At 55.8% G+C, this 16,920-nt stretch overlaps 1 protein-coding gene across 3 annotated transcripts; it reads left to right on the top strand.

Moving 5' to 3' along the window:
* The first annotated feature begins 6,101 nt into the window (after positions 1–6,101).
* On the top strand, positions 6,102–16,042 carry C11H15orf39 (chromosome 11 C15orf39 homolog). 3 transcript variants are annotated; one of them, XR_011728002.1, is made up of 3 exons: positions 6,102–6,229; positions 10,603–14,405; positions 14,450–16,042. XR_011728002.1 is itself a non-coding variant. In XM_071754543.1 (2 exons), the coding sequence occupies exon 2, from the start codon at positions 10,663–10,665 to the stop codon at positions 13,624–13,626; it is 2,964 nt and encodes a 987-aa protein (XP_071610644.1). In that variant the 5' UTR covers positions 6,103–6,229; positions 10,603–10,662; the 3' UTR covers positions 13,627–14,430. The 3 variants fall into 3 exon arrangements, 2 of the variants coding, with proteins under 2 accessions (XP_071610644.1, XP_071610646.1); XM_071754543.1 differs by lacking the exon at positions 14,450–16,042 and having other exon boundaries at positions 6,103–6,229; positions 10,603–14,430; XM_071754545.1 differs by lacking the exons at positions 6,102–6,229; positions 14,450–16,042 and adding an exon at positions 10,319–10,370 and having other exon boundaries at positions 10,603–14,430.
* Positions 16,043–16,920: the final 878 nt, after the last annotated feature.

Below are 16,920 nucleotides of genomic sequence, written 5' to 3'. Positions count from 1 at the left end.
AACCCCAAAATGGTACTTAAGCTGACAAAGAAACTCCCTCAGCCTATCTCTTGCAAGGCTCCCCTGGAATTACAACACGGAGCAAGCTCAGGGGCACCCCCAGACCCTCAGGGATCTTCCCTGCCACCTCCCTGCTCCCCCCTGCCCTGAGGACTCTGCTGCCACCAACCTGGGGGGGCAGGGCTTGGAGATACCTGGGGATCCCCACAGGGAGATCCCTTTGTCCTGGGGAGGCACCCGCAGCACCCCATGTCCCATGTCCCATCCGCCCCAGCACTGGGGGGTCCTTTCTGCACAATGTTAGGAATTGACCCCAAAGGAGGGGGCTAAAGGATCCCAGGAGCAGCACTGGGTGGGGAGGTGGCTGTCCCATCCCCGAAGGGACCCCCCTGGCACTGCAGGGGAGAGTGGTGGCAGCAGAATAAGTGGCTTTATTTTGGAGCCCCAGCAGGTTTTTGGGGGGGCTCAGGTGTGGGCCTGGCTTCTCCGTCTGCATGTTCATCCTGGGGTCCCCATGGCCAGCAGCCAAATGGCCACCACTAGCCTGGTCAGAGGGCAGCTTGCCAGCCTCCTGGGCTTTCTTGTTTCCACATCCAAGCCTTTCCAAGCCTTTCCAAGCCACTACACCGGGCAGTTTCCCTGTCCTCCTCTCCCTTCAGCCTTTGGGGAAATCTGGGGGTGTCCCTGGAGCTGGGGGCCTGGGGAGGGATGTGGAGGTGGTGAAAGGAGGGGAAGCTTCAGGTGACCCCCTGCCAGGGGGATATCTGCTCCTTACAAAAACCCCATTTCTCATGCCCTGGGACTGCCACCCCAAAACCCTCCCAAAAAGTGTGTCTGGAGCATCCCCGAGAATGCTTGGGGCTGAGGAAGGAAGCTCCATCCAAAGGCTGTGAAACCAGCCACAGGCTTCGGTACCAGAACCACACAGGCTTCCCAACCCACTTCATCAGGCAGGAGTGAATTTCCTCAGCTTTGGCTGAGTTTCCTGGGGCTCTGAGTCACTCTGACTGCCTCCCAGGACTGTCCAGGGGAGTGATTTGGGGCAGAGCCAGCAAGCAGGATGCTTGGCACCCTCAGCCTGGCAGGCAGCCTCCCGGGGAGGGCTGTGGGGACCTGTCAGAGCCCTCATTCATCACCTCCCCCAACCCCCTAACAATGGCTTTGCACTCGAAACAAAATAAAAGGGAAAAAAAACAGGGAGAGGCTGAATTTTGCAGGGCTCTATCACTAAATCACCCAGGGAAGGTGGCAATGGCAGCCCTGGGAGCCGCTCAGCTTCTTCCTCTCCAGGTTTTTGGAGAGGTTTTTTTCTCCAGGTTTTTTCTTGCTCTCCTAAGGGTTTTTGCAGAGGCACTGGGAAATAAACCCAAGAAAGAAACAGCAGGTTTTGGTTGTGATTGTGTTTTGGTTTTAAGTGGGGGAACAGCATGTGAGTGCCAAATAATTCAGGCAGGGAGCTGGAGAGCTTTCAGCTCCCCAAGGGTACTCGAGCCTCAGCTTTGTGCTGCTCATTCATCTGCGGGGCTATTTTTGCTTCCCTCCCCCTGGGAGAACAGGATGGGGTTTGTTTTCCATGTCCCTTGGAGAGCAGCTTGCTGGGGAGAAGGCTCAGCAGAGCAAAACCCTCTGGGTCCACAACAACAGCACTTCCACTGCCATCACCTCGGTTCTGAGGGACAAAGGGGTGGTTCGTGTCCCTTGGGAATTTATCCCTGCTCCACTGTTGCCAGGGGTTGGAGAGCTCATTATCTGTGGATAATTGTCTAGAGATAATGAGATACCTGCATCTATAGTCTCATCTTTGTTGCTTCCCTGGGGCAGTGAACTGGGCAGCTCATTTTAGTTTCTTGACAAAAAACTGGAGGGGCTGATGTGCTGGAAAGCAAAGTTCTGAAGGAGTGGAAGTTGGCACAACACTGGGCAACCAGACTGACCTGCCTGTGCCTTTTTTTCTCCTAAAAGTTCACCTCATCAGGTGGAAGGGGCTTTTACACTGCTCCAGACCAAGAGGGGTGGGAGAAGCTGTGAAGTTGCCACCCAAAGGAGCCCCAGAGCATTACCCAACCCCACCCAGGGAAACCTGGAGAAGGAAATCCTCACTTGCCTCTCTTCTTGGTCAGTGTATTTTAAACTCAAGCACCCTCGGAGCTGTTGGGAACCCTCCCTTACAGCTCCCCTGCCACTGCTCTGTCCCTTCATCCCTGTTTTCCAACTCTCCATCCTTTCATCCCTGTTCTCCATATCTTGCCAGTGTGATGTCTCCCTTCATCCCTGTTTTCCAACTCTCCAGCCTTTCATCCGTTTTCCATGTCTTGCCAGCGGGATGTGAGATGCAGCCCCTCTCCTCCAGCTGGGCTGAGCGTGGGGACCCAACAAAATGTAAATTAAGAGCATCTGTACAGCTCTCTTACTCCAATTAACTCAACAATTAGAGCCTCACCAAGGACGTGTCTGCCTCCAAGGATGTCTCCAAGGCCAGAGCTGCTAACGAGGCTGGGAGGTGTGAGGCCTTGGGCTTAAAGCCACTTTTTGTCCCCTTGGGATTGGCCTTCATCCCATACAGGATCTTTTCTCTGCACCTCACCAAGAGGTCAGCTAAAGGCTACCAGCTCTCCAGAAACCAAAGCCCAACTTCATCAGGGAGCAAACAGAAGAGGAAAAAAAAAAAAAAAAAAAAAAAGGGAAAAGGAGGTTAACTCCCCCTTGAGGGGTTCAGGTATCTCCAGGGCAGACTGGGGAGCCCAAGTTGGCACAAGAACCCTCCCATTTTGGGGTACAGGAGAAGAGCCCAACAACCCCCTGGCTCCCAAGTGGTGATCCCCATGATGGGGCATGGCATCTGGGGACCCTTCCTGGGAGCTGGGCAAACTGAGGCAACCTTGATGGCCACAGGTTTTCTGGGCACCAAGGGAGAGCCCAGGCCTGGCAAAACAACAGAGCAAATCAGCCAAGCGATGGACCCAGAGGTAGACACCATCCCTGAGAGGCTTCAAAAAGAAAATTGGAAATCACATGGCAAAGTTTTGACTGATTTAGTCAAATCCTCCCCTCCCTGGGCTCAGGTGACCCACCAAAGGTGCTTGTCCACCACGGAGGAGACTGGAAGGACAAAGAGTTTCAGCCATGTTCTGGGTGTATCAGAGCCAGGAACAAACTTTTTCCCAGAGGTCATTATCCCAGGTGCTTATTTCCTAAAGGAATGCTTAAAAAGGAATGTAAAATAATAAAACTATTTTAGAATAGAGGTTTTTTTCGAGGCAGGTGACTGCCACCCCCGTGGCCCTGGTGGGTTGGATGCCTCAGCAAGGAGCAGAGCTGTTGCCACTTGGATGATTTCGATTGGTACTGAGGAGATCAGACACTGAAGAAGTCAAGAGAAAAGGAAATTCACAGCAAAAAAAAGAAAATAGAGCAGGTATTTGTTTAGAGGACAGGTAAAGATCCTCCTCTCTGCTCTCAGGAGGTATAAGACCCTGTGTCATTTCAAGAGGGAGATTTTATGGGAAAATAAAGGAATTTTTTATGGGAAAATAAATTTTATGGGAAATAAAGTCTGGTTTTGACTAAGCCATTAGAGAAAAACACATCCATCCTTTAGAAATTAGAAGAGGCTGCCTTGGAAAACCTCATGTGTGCTCCTCATTGCAGCCTTTAAAAGTCTTTTTTAGGAGGAAAAGGGTATTATAGAAATCACAGCTCAAAAAACAAAACAACCACAACAAACAACCTCTATCAGAGCAAAAACAAGGGAGAAGTTTGCAGTGAAATTCAGTTCCAAGGGTTCAATTGAATGATGTGTCCAACAGGGGTGTTTCTGGTACAAAATTAAGCAAATGTATGAACCAGCTCAAGCTTAATGGGATGCACTGCACTTGTGTCCAGAGAGATAAAAATTAATGCTGGTTTTTTTTTTTTCCTTAATGACCATAACTCCAAATAATAAGCTTTATTATCCTTCTGTTTGCTCATTTGAATGGATAATAATTATGATCTCTTCCATACTAATACAGAGCATCCAATAATTAGCTATATCATTATAATCTAATTGCATTACAATCCAACCAAGGAAAATAATACAGCAGTGCATGATCCTTGAACTTCAGACAAAGCAACTGGGTGTAAACACCAAAGCCAAGGGACTGCAAACCCAGAGCTGCTCCTCCCACCTGCTTAATTTCTTTGCAAGAATCAAAGGCTGCTGCCACAAAACTGCTATAAATTAAATCAAGCCGTAAAAGAAAAAAAAATGGTTGTGAGGCCAAGGAGAGGAGAATTCAAACACTGACTTTTTGGGTCTTTGTTCTATAAGGTCCTTAATCACCTGTGTTTATAATTAGACACATTCTTAAGCCCTGTGATAAATTTGGGGCAGTGTGTGAGCAGCTTGACTGGGGTGAGCTGGGCCTGGGGTGGGTCCCTTCCTGAAGCAATAACTCTTGTGTGGCATTTGTGTTCCGTAGGGAAGTTTATTCCATTGGGAAACCTTCAAGGGACCCATCTCCTGCCACCTCAGAGGGTTTGGCTTCCAATCAAACCATGCTCAGATGACAGTGGTTTCGGGGCACCTCCATGCTGCAGAAGGAGCACCTTGGGCTGCATGGGAAGAAAAGGATATTGGAAATAACAGTGGAAATTGGATATAGTGGATATTGGATATAGTGGATATTGGATATAACAGTGGAAATCATGGTGTCTCACCTAGAAATCTGTAATTCTTGCTGTCAGAGGAAGCTGAGCCTCTGCCACCGCCTCCCTCTGTGGCCTTGGGCAACTCACTTAATCTCACTGCATCCATGTCACTGGGTTAATCGCATTTTAAGGGCCTTTTATGTGTGTTAATTATTAGTTGGGGAATGTTTGCACAGACCTTTCCAGCCTCCACTCCTTGGACAAACGCTAAATGCTAATGCTGGCAGAGAGACTGGGGGCCTGACCCTTTGTGCTGTGTGTGTGTGGGTCCTGGTGACAGATCTTCTCTTTGGGGTGACCATGAGGGGACCTAAAAGTCCATCCCCCATCCCAGGGGACCCCTCAGTTTCCCTTTGTCTGTGTCTGGTTGGGCATCCAGACAGCATCCAGCCCCCCCATCCTGGTGGGCTTGGCCTGGGGCAGCCCTGTGGTGAGGCTCCCCTACAAGGGGGGGGCCTCCCTGTAACAGGGGCTCCCCACAAGGCAAGGGCTGCCTACAATGGGGGGTGTGTGTGTGTCTCCTTTATGGAATTCCTCACTAATGGTGGGCTCCCCTTAATAGGGGTGCTCCCCTTAATGGGAATTCCCCTTAATGGGGTGTCCCCTTAATGGGATGTCCCCTTAATGGGATGTGCCCTTAATGGGGTTTCCCCTTAATGGGGTTTCCCCTTAATGGGATATCCCCTTAATGGATTCCTCACTAATAGGGTGTCCCCTTAATGGGATGTCCCCTTAACCTCCGCTTAATGGGGGTCTTCACTAATAGGGCTTCCCCTTAATGGGGGCTGCCTGCAACTGGCTCTCCTTAATGGGGGTCCTCACCAACGGGTGTTGACTTTAATGGGAGGGTTCCCTTAATGGTACAGCCTCCAATATGGGTCATCTTCATCGGGGTTTCTCCCTAATGGGGGCTGCCTGCAATAGGGGATCCCCTTAAAGGGGTCCAACTAATGGGGGCTCCCCGTAATGGGGGATTCCCTTAATGGGGACTGTTCTCAACGTGGGTCGCTTTAATGGGGCTTCCTCCCCAGTGTAAGATCCCCATAGGGCTATTCCTCCCTGGAGGGGAGTGTCCGGCACCGGGGACCCTTCCATGAAGGGAGGAGGGGTGTCCCCTGTGCGGACTCCCGGAACAGAGTGGGAACTGCCCTGTACTGAGGGTTCCCGCTCCCAGTACGCCGGGCAGAGGCCCGACCAGCTCAGTGCACATGTGGCAGGCCGTCCCATCCCATCCCATCCCATCCCATCCCGTCCCGTCCCGTCCCGTCCCGTCCCGTCCCGTCCCATCCCATCCCATCCCATCCCGCCCCCTCCTCCGGCCGGCCCACACACACACCCAGCCCCCTCCCTCCTCCCTCCTCCATCTCCTCCTCCCTCCTCCATCTCCTCCTCCCACTTCTCCTTCTCCTCCTCCCACTTCCTCCGCACAATGGAGGCTGCCGGGCGCGCACAGCCGCGCCTGCCCGCGCCCCGTCCCCGCCGCCGCCGAGCCCCCCGCCCGGTCCCGTAGCGATGCTCCGGGGGAGGCTCCGCGCCGCCGGTGAGTGCGGGACCCGATCTGGAGGGGTTTGGGGGGAGGCGGAGGGACAGGGGCACCGGGAACCCACCGTGGCTTTGAGCCCGCTGCGGAGGGGAAGGCTCCCGGCCGGGGGTGACACTGCAGGGGTGGGATGGGGGGATGTCCCCCACTTTTCTGTACCCCCTGTTCGCCTCTTCCCCCAGCTCCTCCTTGGGCGCTGCACCAGTCCTGGGTTTCGGGCTGCACTTGTAGGGGTTTTACCCATTTATGGACACTTGAGCTCATGCTGCTGATGCCCAACATGTAGAAGGCGCCTTCGCCCCCCCTCCACTCATCCTCCTCCCCCTACCCTGATGGGTGTTTTTGGGGGTCCCTGGAGTGTCGCCTACAGCAATGCCGTGTGGATGTGCAGAAGGGACAGAAGGACGGACAGTGACTGTCCAGCCTTACCGGGGCTGTGCCTCACGGGCAGGCAGGAATGTGTCGTGTCGCGATGGTCATGTATGTCGCGATGGCCATGTCGCGATGGCCGGGCTCTGCCAGCACCGGGGTGTCCCTGCCTGACCACGGGACGTGACACCTATAGGTCCAAGTTGGATCGATGCCTCTGTACCCGTGTATCTAAGGGGGATTAATCCCCTAAATATTCAGAGGTCATTTTGGAGGCAGTCGCTGCACCCGTCTGGTGCCTGCCAGGTGCTGAATTACTTTTTGGTTGTTTAAAGTGAACATTGGTGAGGGTTTTTCAGGAGAAACCACCCAGCGTCTCGCAATGTGTGTTCGGGGAGGGCGCTGTCTTAGAAAGCAGCTTGGCTTGGGCTGAGTGAAGGTGCTGGCTGGGCTCTTGTCTACCCGGGGGAAACTCAGGAGCTGCAAACTTTTTTTTTGAAAAGGACTAAGTTAGGAGATGAGGGAGCTGGAGCCGCAGGGGTCTGTGGTTTCCTCCCCCCCCGGGAGGGGAGCCTCGCCATCCGTCACCCCCAGACCCGTCGGAGGGATGGGAAAGGTGACCCCCTGGACTGTGAAACTGGTGTTGCAGATGCAGAAACCTCCGCCGGGCCGGGGTAGAAGTGCAGGCATTTTAGGGGTGACACGGGGAAAGTCCCCTCTGTTTGCAGCCTCTCCCCAGCACTCCGGGGAGGTGACTCGGGGGGGCTGCCCGACAGCCAAGGATGCTCGGTACCGGAGGGCTTTAGGACAGTTGGGGTGGCACGTCTTGATTTTCGTGGGCTGGCTGGGAGTCGGTGGCTGCTTCTGTGCCTCACGTGGCAATGAGGCTGCGGTGAGAGGCTCCTGCTGCTTATTTCTGCCACGTTCGGGCAGCACATGGTGGGGAGGGAGGAAGGAAACGCTGCGGGGCTGCGTGCTGCGCCTGACCGCACGGCAAGGGCAGACGCTTGTTCCAAGGTGTCGGAGCAAAAAGAGGTGTCAGAGCCGCCCTTGGTGGCCTTTTGACATCTGAAATGTGGTAGATAAAGCTGGCTCACCGGGGAGGTTCCCCTGCACGCAACGGGGTGGTACATGCTCTTTTTTCTTTGGTTTTACTTTTCTTCTTCTCTGGCCAAAAGGCCCCTTCTGGGAAAAACCCTGCAAAGAAGAGGGAGGGAGAAAAAATATTTTAAAAAGAAGGCGAAATCAGTTGTGTTTAAGCCACCCACTGCTTTCCCCAGCCCTGGGGTTTTGGTATCAAAGCGTTGGCATTCCCGGGTGCAGAGCCCCCTCCTGCAGAGCCCTGGGGGGAAGGCTGGAGGGCATTGCCCCTCCTGCTGCAAGGGGATATTCCCGGAGGGGAAAGGCTGATAGACAGCAGAACCAGAGCTGCTTTCTTGAGTCTCAGATGACACAGGTGTAGGGATGGCACCAACCGGGGCAAACCCCCCCGCCCCCCCCGTGTATTCCATGGAGAGAAGGAGCCCATTAGTGCCCTCAGCCTAATGAGGTTAATGAGCTCAACCCTTATGCGACATCAGAGAATCCACGTGTCTGGCTCGGTGTCTGGCTCTGGCTGCCACCAGGGGATGACTTGCTCCATCCCTGCAGCAAGGCTGGGACCTGCCCACCCCCTCTCCCACGGGGTGGGTGAGAAGGCATTGGGGTGTTCATGGGCTCCTCATGCTGGGGCCTTTTCCACCTTCCCCCCAAAAGAGGGGTCCCTGCTGCTGTGCTTTAGGTGCTCTGGAAACAGGGTGATGGTGGTGGTGATGGTGATGGTGGTGGTGCTGGGGATGTGCCCGGTGGGTGGGTGGGTGGGTGTAACCCTGTGCGTGCCCTGCTGTGACCACCACCTGGGTGCACGACGTCCCCACCACAGTGGGTGCTGTTAGCTGGATGCACTTGGGGAAAAGGGGAAAATCAGTCAGGAAATATCAGAAATACCACAAGATCCCAGGGATCCTGTCCCAGCTTGTCCACCCTGAGCATTGTCACTGTGTGGAAGGGATCCCATGTGGAACCTACCAGGGAGACGGATTTCAACACCACCCTTTGGAGAGATCCTTCTGGGGCCACTGCTGGGGGCAAGAGTGGTGGGCTAGAAAGGAAAAGAACCCAGTTTGGGACCCCCTGCCCACCTGGCAGCTTTTCCAATTTGAGAGGAGCTTTTTGTCCCTTGATCTAAGTGACAGCAGGTTTAATTGGTTTTGGATGTCCTGGAAATTATCCTGAGGGAAATGCTGTGGTCACCTCACAACCCTCTGGGGAGCTCCTGAGGGTGGATGCAAGGAGGGAGAGGAGCTTCCCTCTCCACTGCCAGGATCCATTGGCCTTCCAGAGGGATTTTCATTTGGCAGCCTTCCATGTGCAGAGGAGTCCAGGGAAGCAGCATCCTGCCCGGAAAGGGAGAAATCCTTCAAGTTTGAAGTGGAAACTCAACATAAAGGTGCCCTGAGGGGTATGAAAGGGCAGAGCTGCAGGTGGGCAGGGGCACCTGACCTGGTGGCTGGGTGGCTGGTGGACCTGGGACCCCTGGAGTGGGCTGGCAGGGCGCAGGGGGGAGTTGCCAAAGTGGGCTCTGCTCTGGGCTCGGTTCCCCTTATCTACCCTCACAACTTTCCCCAGTTATCTGCTCCATTTCCCCTTCTGTGGACAAGGTTTTTATCTTATCTCCACACTCTCTTCCTCCGTTTCCTTCTTTGCTTCTTGGATAACTATTCCCACAAAAAACCCACGGTGGGGGGGGGCTGATGAACTGAGCTCACTGCAGTACGTCCGTCCATGAAGCCCATGGGGATGTTGGGCCATGCTTGGGAGATGCTGAGCCACGATGGGAGGATGCTGGCTGGTGGTTGGCAAGAGTTGAAAGGTGCTGGGTGGTGGTTGGCCATGCTTGGGAGATGCTGGGCCACGGTCTATCAATGCTCAGATGAGTCTGGGGGCTTGCTGGGGTGATGCTCATAATGTTCAGATGATGCTGAGGGGATACTGTGGGATAGTCTGGTGATGCTTTTAGGGCTCAAGGAATGCTCAGGTGTTTTGGTGGGGTGCTCAGGAGATTCTGGGTGGTGCTGGGAGATCATGGACGGTGCCAAGAGATACGGGAGGGCTACTTGTATGGCAGAGGTGACGCGGGATGGTAGCTGGGTAGGCTGGGCCGTACTTGGGACGGGCTGCCAGCTCCACCTGCTGGCACGCACCGGGTCTCCCCAGGCTGCAGGCTGCTGTCTTGGCAGAAAAAGCCTCAAATCAGCTTGAAAGGTGGAAGAGGTGGGGAATTTTGGGCAGCCTGGGTTTGTGACCTGCAGCAATTTTCTGGCTCTTCACCTGACTTTGCTCCCCTCTGCCTGCAAAAGATGCTCCTTGATGTTTTGAAACCCAAGCGGGCTTCTGAGGGGCTCTTCCAAGGATCTAGATGGAAAAAATGCTCAGGCAGCCTTGCCAGGGTCCCTGCTGCTGGCATCAGGCTCCCCACGCTGGCTTGTGCAGGGGCTGCTTGGGCCAGCACAGGGAGGGCAGTGCCTGACTGCATCCCTGCCTTCCATGGTGAGGCTTAAAGATTCCTTCTCAGTTGGGGTGGATTTTTGTTTTGTTTTCCTTTGTTTGGTTTGGTTTTTTTTGTTTGTTTGTTTTTTTGTTGGTTTTTTTTTTTTTTAATAGGATCTCTGCCAAGTGCTGGGCTGATGGGAGAAGGGAAGCAAGTCCCTGTAGCCCTTGGCAGAGGCTGATGGTGAGACAGTCAGGGTTTTCCACAGCTCCCCTCCTCTCTTTAAGCCTCCCAGTGCCATGTTGAGTGTTGCAAACGAATGAGCAAAACCCATGTGCTTTCCCCAGCCAGCACACTGGGTGAGGGGACCTCTCCGTGGCCCCTGTCACCCTGAGCTGTTCCACTGTGGGCCGGGTGCTTACCACGGGGCCTGACTTTGCTCATGCTTTGTTTTTTCTCTCCCTCTCCCATTCAGGCAGGCCAGTTCACCTCTCCCCTCACGTGCCCCGATCTGGACACCACCAGCAAGGGATAAATGGCCTCAAAACGGCCCTCGGAGTCCGGGGACCCGGTGATTTCCAACAAGCTCCCTCGGCTGGAGATGGGGGGGCCCGACGCCTCTTTCCCCCCTGTCCATGGCAAATCCAGCCCTTTGCCCAACCCCAGCTCTGAAAACCATTTCAACTACAAGGGCTCCTACCTCGCCTGCCCCCTGCCCACCCCTGAGGGCTCCGAGCAGCCCCTGGTGCGCTGGAGCCCGGCATCCTCCTACCCTCACTCTGGCAGCGCTGCCGGCAGCCAGCCCGTGCCCACCCAGGGGCTGCTGGGGGGGACTTGCCTGCTGTACCCCCCTCCCAGCCTGGCCCCCGGAAAGGCCCAGGACAGCCCGATGCAGGAGCTGCTGATGGCCAGGGAGAAATGGTCCAACCCGGGCCACCCTTTCCTGGTGAAGAAGCCGGTGGCAGTGAACAAGACGCCCACCTTGGCCATCCCCACGCCGGTGTACAGAGCCCCCCTGTGTTTTGTGGACCCTCGGGTGGTTTTGCCACCGGGACCCCGTCCGGAGAGCCTGAAGCAGAGAACAGGGGACACAGAGTGGGCTCTGCCCGCCGCTGCCCCCTCCAGCCACCCTCTGCACCCCGGCGAGCCCCGTGGTGACACTGGGATGCACAAGAGGGGTCCCCATGCCAAGCCTGGGCTCCTGTCCCTGCACCCCAGCCTGACGCTGCCCACCACGGAGAAGGGGGGCTCCCCCGCTCCCTTCTCCCCCTACTACTCCACCTTTGAGAAATACCGGGATGCCCCTGGCACGCCTTTCATGGAAGCCAGCTGCCCCACTGCCCACAGCCAGAAGAAGGTGCCTGAGGTCCCCAGGCTCAGCCCAGAGCCCTGGCCCAAGCTCCAGACACCCCCCACCAGCCCGGCGTTCCGGGACTGGTCCCCTGCTTGCTTCCCGCACGCCCCCCGCCCGCTGCCCCTCCTCTACCTCCCTCCTGCTCCTCCCCCGGAGGCACAGCCTGGCACTTACAACAGCTTCGGCCTATCGGGAAGCGGGGAGCCCTTTCCTGGTGCTTACCTTAAGCCCCAAGGCCCACAGAGCTTCTTTCCCAACCCCTTGGACCCCTACGTGCCACGGGCGGCCGGCGCGGCAACCTCGCCGCTGGCCAAGGCTGGGGCGTTGCTGGGGGATGGTGAGCCCCCCCGGCCAGCTGGCTACCTGCCTGGCCCCGGGTTTGCCTTCAGCCCTGGGGACAGAGCAGTGTCTGGGACCTCCTTGGCCGGCACGGAGCCCGAGTGCGATCAGCAGCAGGCAGAGAGTCACCGGCAGCGAGCGGCGGCGAAGCACCCCAGTGCTTTCCAACCTCTCTGCACCCCGGAGAAGGTGTCCAGAGGCTCCAGCAGGCTGGCACCCAAAGGAGAAGGGGGCTGGGTGAAAGGCAGGCAGGGGGAGCAGGAGCCCCCATACCTGGTGATGAGGAGGGACAGCCCACCCCTCCAGGACACCCATACCCCAGCTGCCATCGTCCTAAAGAAGGGAGATGCCTGCAAGGTCAAGGGTGCAGTCCCCACTTCTCCAGCCACCTCTCCTCCTGGAGGGTTGAAAGCCCCAGGGGATGGGGAGGTGTCTCCCTCCTCCCCACCCATGCCAGTGATCAAAACCGTCTTCAGCCTGGCACCTTACCAAGACTACCTGGAGGGCACCGAGGGCTCGGACCAGGTCCCCTTCCCCAGGGACCATCTCTGGGAGGATACCCCGCTGAGACACACAGGGGGCAGCCAGGACCCTGCTGCCCTTGGGGACAACTTGGCCACATCCAGCCAGCTTCCCATGGACATGGCAGCCACCCAGGCACCGAAGAGGGGCAGTGACACGATCCAGAGCCAAGAGAAAAAGTGTCATGGAAAGGTCCCCAAAAAGCCAACGCTTGGGCCCCAGGATGTGGGGTCTTGGGAGGGCAGTCCTGGGGGGGTGGGGAGTGAGGACCTGGCCCCTGAGGCTGTTGTGTTGGACCTCAGCTTGAAGAAGAACCTGGTGAAAGGCAAGGAGAGGCAGGAACCCATCAGCCCTGCAGAGAGGACACCGGCCCAGGAGGATGGGGAGGAGGAGAAAGAGGGTCTGGAGGGGAAGGTGAGGGTGGGAGAGGGGTCGAAACCCCAGACACCACCATTGCTGCTCGAGGTCAAGAGCAACTTCCAGAGCTCAGCCACCTTCATGTTCAAAAAATTCAAGATCTGGCGGTCCCTCCCAGCCAGCAGCCTGCCCCCCCCCCAGGCCAGTGCCCCCCAGCACAGCCCCTCAGCTCTGCCAGGAGCTGCCCCAGCCCCTCAGCAGTCCCTGCTGCCTGAAGCCCCCCATGTGCCGGGGGAGGAGAGGGCTTGGCTGCTCCGGCCGATTGAGATCCCTGCCCCGCAGTGCTCTGCCGGGCAGTATTTCACCACCCTGCACACCTTGCTCTGCCACCTCCTCTCCTGCTCCGTGTCCAGGTCCTCCCCGCAGCTCCTGCAGGAGTGGTTGAAGAAGGCAGAGCCAGTGGAGGAGCTCAGAGAGGTGTCCAGATGCCCCCCCAAACCCAAGAACAGCTCCAGGATCCCCGAAGCCCACAAGCCCTCCAAAGGCAAGGAGATCTGGCTGGCTTTCCAAGATGTGGCCTCTCTCCTCGCCAACCTTCTGTCTCAGCTGGAGACCTTCATGTTTGCTCGGAAGTGTCCTTTCCCCCACGTCGTCCGGGCAGGGGCTGTCTTCATCCCCATCCACGTGGTGAAGGAGAAGCTTTTCCCCAAGCTCCCCGGGGCCTCTGTGGACCAAGTGCTGCAGGAGCACAAGGTGGAGCTGCGTCCCACCACGCTTTCCGAGGAGAGGCACTTGAGGGACCTGAAGCTGAAGAGCTGCACCTCACGCATGCTGAAGCTCCTGGCACTCAAGCAGCTCCCTGACATCTACCCGGACCTGCTGAACCTCCACTGGCACAACTCCATCAGGCAGCAGCTGGGTAGGTAGCCCAGCATCTACCAGGGAGTCTTGGTGGCCACAGTGAGTCCCTGGGACTCTTCCAGGGAAGCTCCAGCTGCACCTGCTTCCTGGGTGTTGCTGTTTGGTGGGAGCATCCATCACCACCCGTGTGGTCGCTCAGCAGCCTTGTCCTACCAAAGCTTCTGCAGAGCAGGATATTCAGCTTTTCTCTGTGGTTTGTGGAGGGAGAAATCTTGAGCTGGGGCTGGTCCCTCCTACCTGAATGAGAAAAGTCACCATGGAGGTGCTGAGGAGGTGGCAATCACCTCCAGTCCACCTCTGCTCCTCCAAGGGTGTCAGGAGAAGATGCTGGGAGCAGGGTTGCATGCTGGACCTGCCACCCGTGGCTGTCCCGTGCTACCGGTGACGGTCCCACCACCATCCCCATCCCGATGGCCCTTTGGTGCTGCTCCAAGCCCTTGCCAACAGCTTTATTTCTTGCAGGTCCAAGCGTGCAGGCTGGCCAGCCCCCCTCCAAGTAGGTGATGCTTGGTGTGCACCTTTTTGTGTCTGTAGAGGATTTCTGTGTGGTTACCTGAAGGTGTTTGTAGAGATTTCTGTGTACTTGCTTGGGGGGTGCTGGGGCCACCCGAGTGGCCAGGGTTGGAGGGGGAATAGTGGCTGGGCTGGGGATTATTTGGGATGGGGAGGTGAAGATCACACCGACCCTAATGGCTCTGTCCTCTCCCAGCTAGCCCTGGCACGGAGGCACCCAAAGCTGCTGGCAAAGCACGGGGAGCATGAAGGAAAAAGGATGTGAGGAGTGTGTGAAGGGCACCAGGCGAGTCAGCAGCCCACGAGGACAAGAAAGGGAAGGTGTCTCTTGCCCCAGCGCAAGGTCCCTGCCCTCTGATGCTGAGATGAAGCAGGCATCAGCCCACAGAGCTGTGGAGAGATGCTGGGTTCCCAGCAGGACAGGTCCTCCTGGGATGCTGGTGCCAAGAGGCCACCCACGCCACAGGGACCCTCTGAGGGTGACACTCGGTGGCCACACACCCCAGAGATGCTCCATTGGCCCCTGGCAGCCCAGTGGAGGTGGGCTCCAGCCTGTTTTGGGGCTTTGTTTCCTTTAATGCATCACCTCTCAGTGTGCCTCCCACCTCCATCCATGGTTGGGCAGAGCTGGGGGGGAGTGGTTGGAGTCCCAGTCGGACTGGAGGGCTGGAGCAGCACTGGGAGACACAAGGGGAGCAGGGAAATGACCACACCACCATCTCCAGCCTTGGGTAAAGGTTGGCTACTGCAGAGATGATCTGCCACCTCTCCTCCCCTCTCCTCTCACTCATCTCTCCTGCTTTATACACCCAAGAAATGTTCCATCCTCCTGCTTTTTAATCTTTTTAACCTGATACGAAGGGGCAAGGGAATCACGACTTCTGCAGGTTTTTTTTTTTTTTGGTCATAAATGAAGACATTTTAAAAATGTTACAGATTTACCTTTATAAGGAGCTGCTGCCTTCAGGTTATGTGAGGGTTTTTTTGTTTTGTTTTTAAGTAATTTATACTTGGTGGGTTGTTTTTTTTTTTTTTTGGTTTAAATTCATGGTTTGCTCTGCTGGACCATGGCAGTGGGAACGCTGCAGATTGGGTCAAACGTTTCAGGCCCAGTGGGAGCTGGGAGAGGCTGCAAGAAAGATTTGAAAGGATTTTAAACCAAACCTCTCCACCACACGGATCCCGGCTGCCCCAAAGGAGAACCTGAGAGGTGCAGGCTTGGGGACAAGCCCTGAAACATGACACGGACACGGTGACAGCGAGGGGCAGGAGTGGAGACCTTGGAAGGAAAGAGCAACAAGGGAGTGATGGGCATCCTGGGAGGGATCCTGGCAGCCAAGGACAGACAGAGGGATGGACAAAGTAACTCTTGCCCAGTCTGCAGCAGTGAGACACAGCAGAGGCCTTACAAACTCATCACTCAGGTGTTTTTCCAGCTGATGGAGGAACAAACCCAGGATTATTGTTTTCTATTTCACTACAGAAAATATTTATTTTGACCTAAGAAAACAGAGGAAAAACAAGAAAAAAAAAAACCCAACAACAAACCAACGCCATTCAAACTGTACCATAGACTCTTTGTAGGAGCCACAGCCATTGCTGTGGTTCCTCCTGGTGCCTTTCTGGTTTTCCACTGGGATGTACTGGATGTGTGGGGGATGGGAAGTGGGGTGGGGACTCTGTTCTTGCTGTCCCTTGCCACACTGGGACTGTGCATGACATTGGAAAGTGATTTGGAAAGCATATATTATATATATATATATATAAAGCATATTTTATATATATATATATATATATATATATAAAAGGTTCCAGGGAAAACAGTTCTTTCACTTTATTTAACATTTTGTAAGAATACAGCTTTTAAGAGGTGCCTGGCCAGATTAAAAGGGTTTGGCTCATTTTCAGACATGCTGTGTTTCAGTTTCTCTTTGTCACTTTCTAGGGACATGGTGTGTCTCTGTTTGAGGGGGACAGGTCCCAAATCAACAATCAGCATCTCCCAGCTGGATTAACCCAGATCAGCCTGGTCCTGAGAGCCAAACCCCTCTGTTTTTCTCATGTTTTTCAGCCCCACTTGCTCGAGCTCAGCATAGGAACAGCACAAGCATCATCCCCCTCCCTGCAAACAGAGGGGGTTGGGGAGTGTTTGGGGTGCTGGGGGCTGAATGGCCCACCTGGAGAAACAACCTCCCCTGCCAAGGCCTTAATGAGGAGCATAGGGAGGGGAAGGAGCTTCACCTGGGAGAGTGACAATTAGTTTGGTGTGTTAATTGGGAGCAGCTGGAATGGGGCCCAGGAAATGGGATAAAAGCAGGAGGCTGGGGGAGGGAAGAAACTTGCTCTTTCTTCTCTGGAGGTGCTGCGAGGTAAGAGGGGGGTGGCCTCTTGCTGTCCCTGATGGGGTTAGGGTGGGGGTTTGGGGTGCAGGGGACAAGGCAACATCTGGATGCAGCTCAACTCTGTACCAGGAGATGCTGGGATGGGAGGAGGGGGAAGCTTGGAGCCCCTCAACCTAAAGCTCTTGCTGTCTTTCTCCAGAGCTGGCCTCTCCCCATGGCCTCTTCCCAAAGGAGCCGTGGGGTTAGACCCCCGGACCCCATGGATGTCACCCCCCTGCAGCTGGAAGCTGAGCTGCCTGGACAGAGGGATGGAGCTGTGGCCCTGGGTCCTGCTGCCCCTCTAGCCACCAGGCTGAGGTGCAAAGCCTTCCTGCTGCTGGCCACCACTGTTGTCCTGTGCAGCCTGGGGGCTCTGCTCTGGCCACCCCCCAGCTCCTTGCCTCCT

The sequence above is a fragment of the Heliangelus exortis genome, chromosome 11, assembly GCF_036169615.1.
Source record: "Heliangelus exortis chromosome 11, bHelExo1.hap1, whole genome shotgun sequence".
In the NCBI taxonomy this organism is placed as follows: domain Eukaryota; kingdom Metazoa; phylum Chordata; class Aves; order Apodiformes; family Trochilidae; genus Heliangelus; species Heliangelus exortis.
This window is presented reverse-complemented; position numbering and strand designations above follow the sequence as displayed.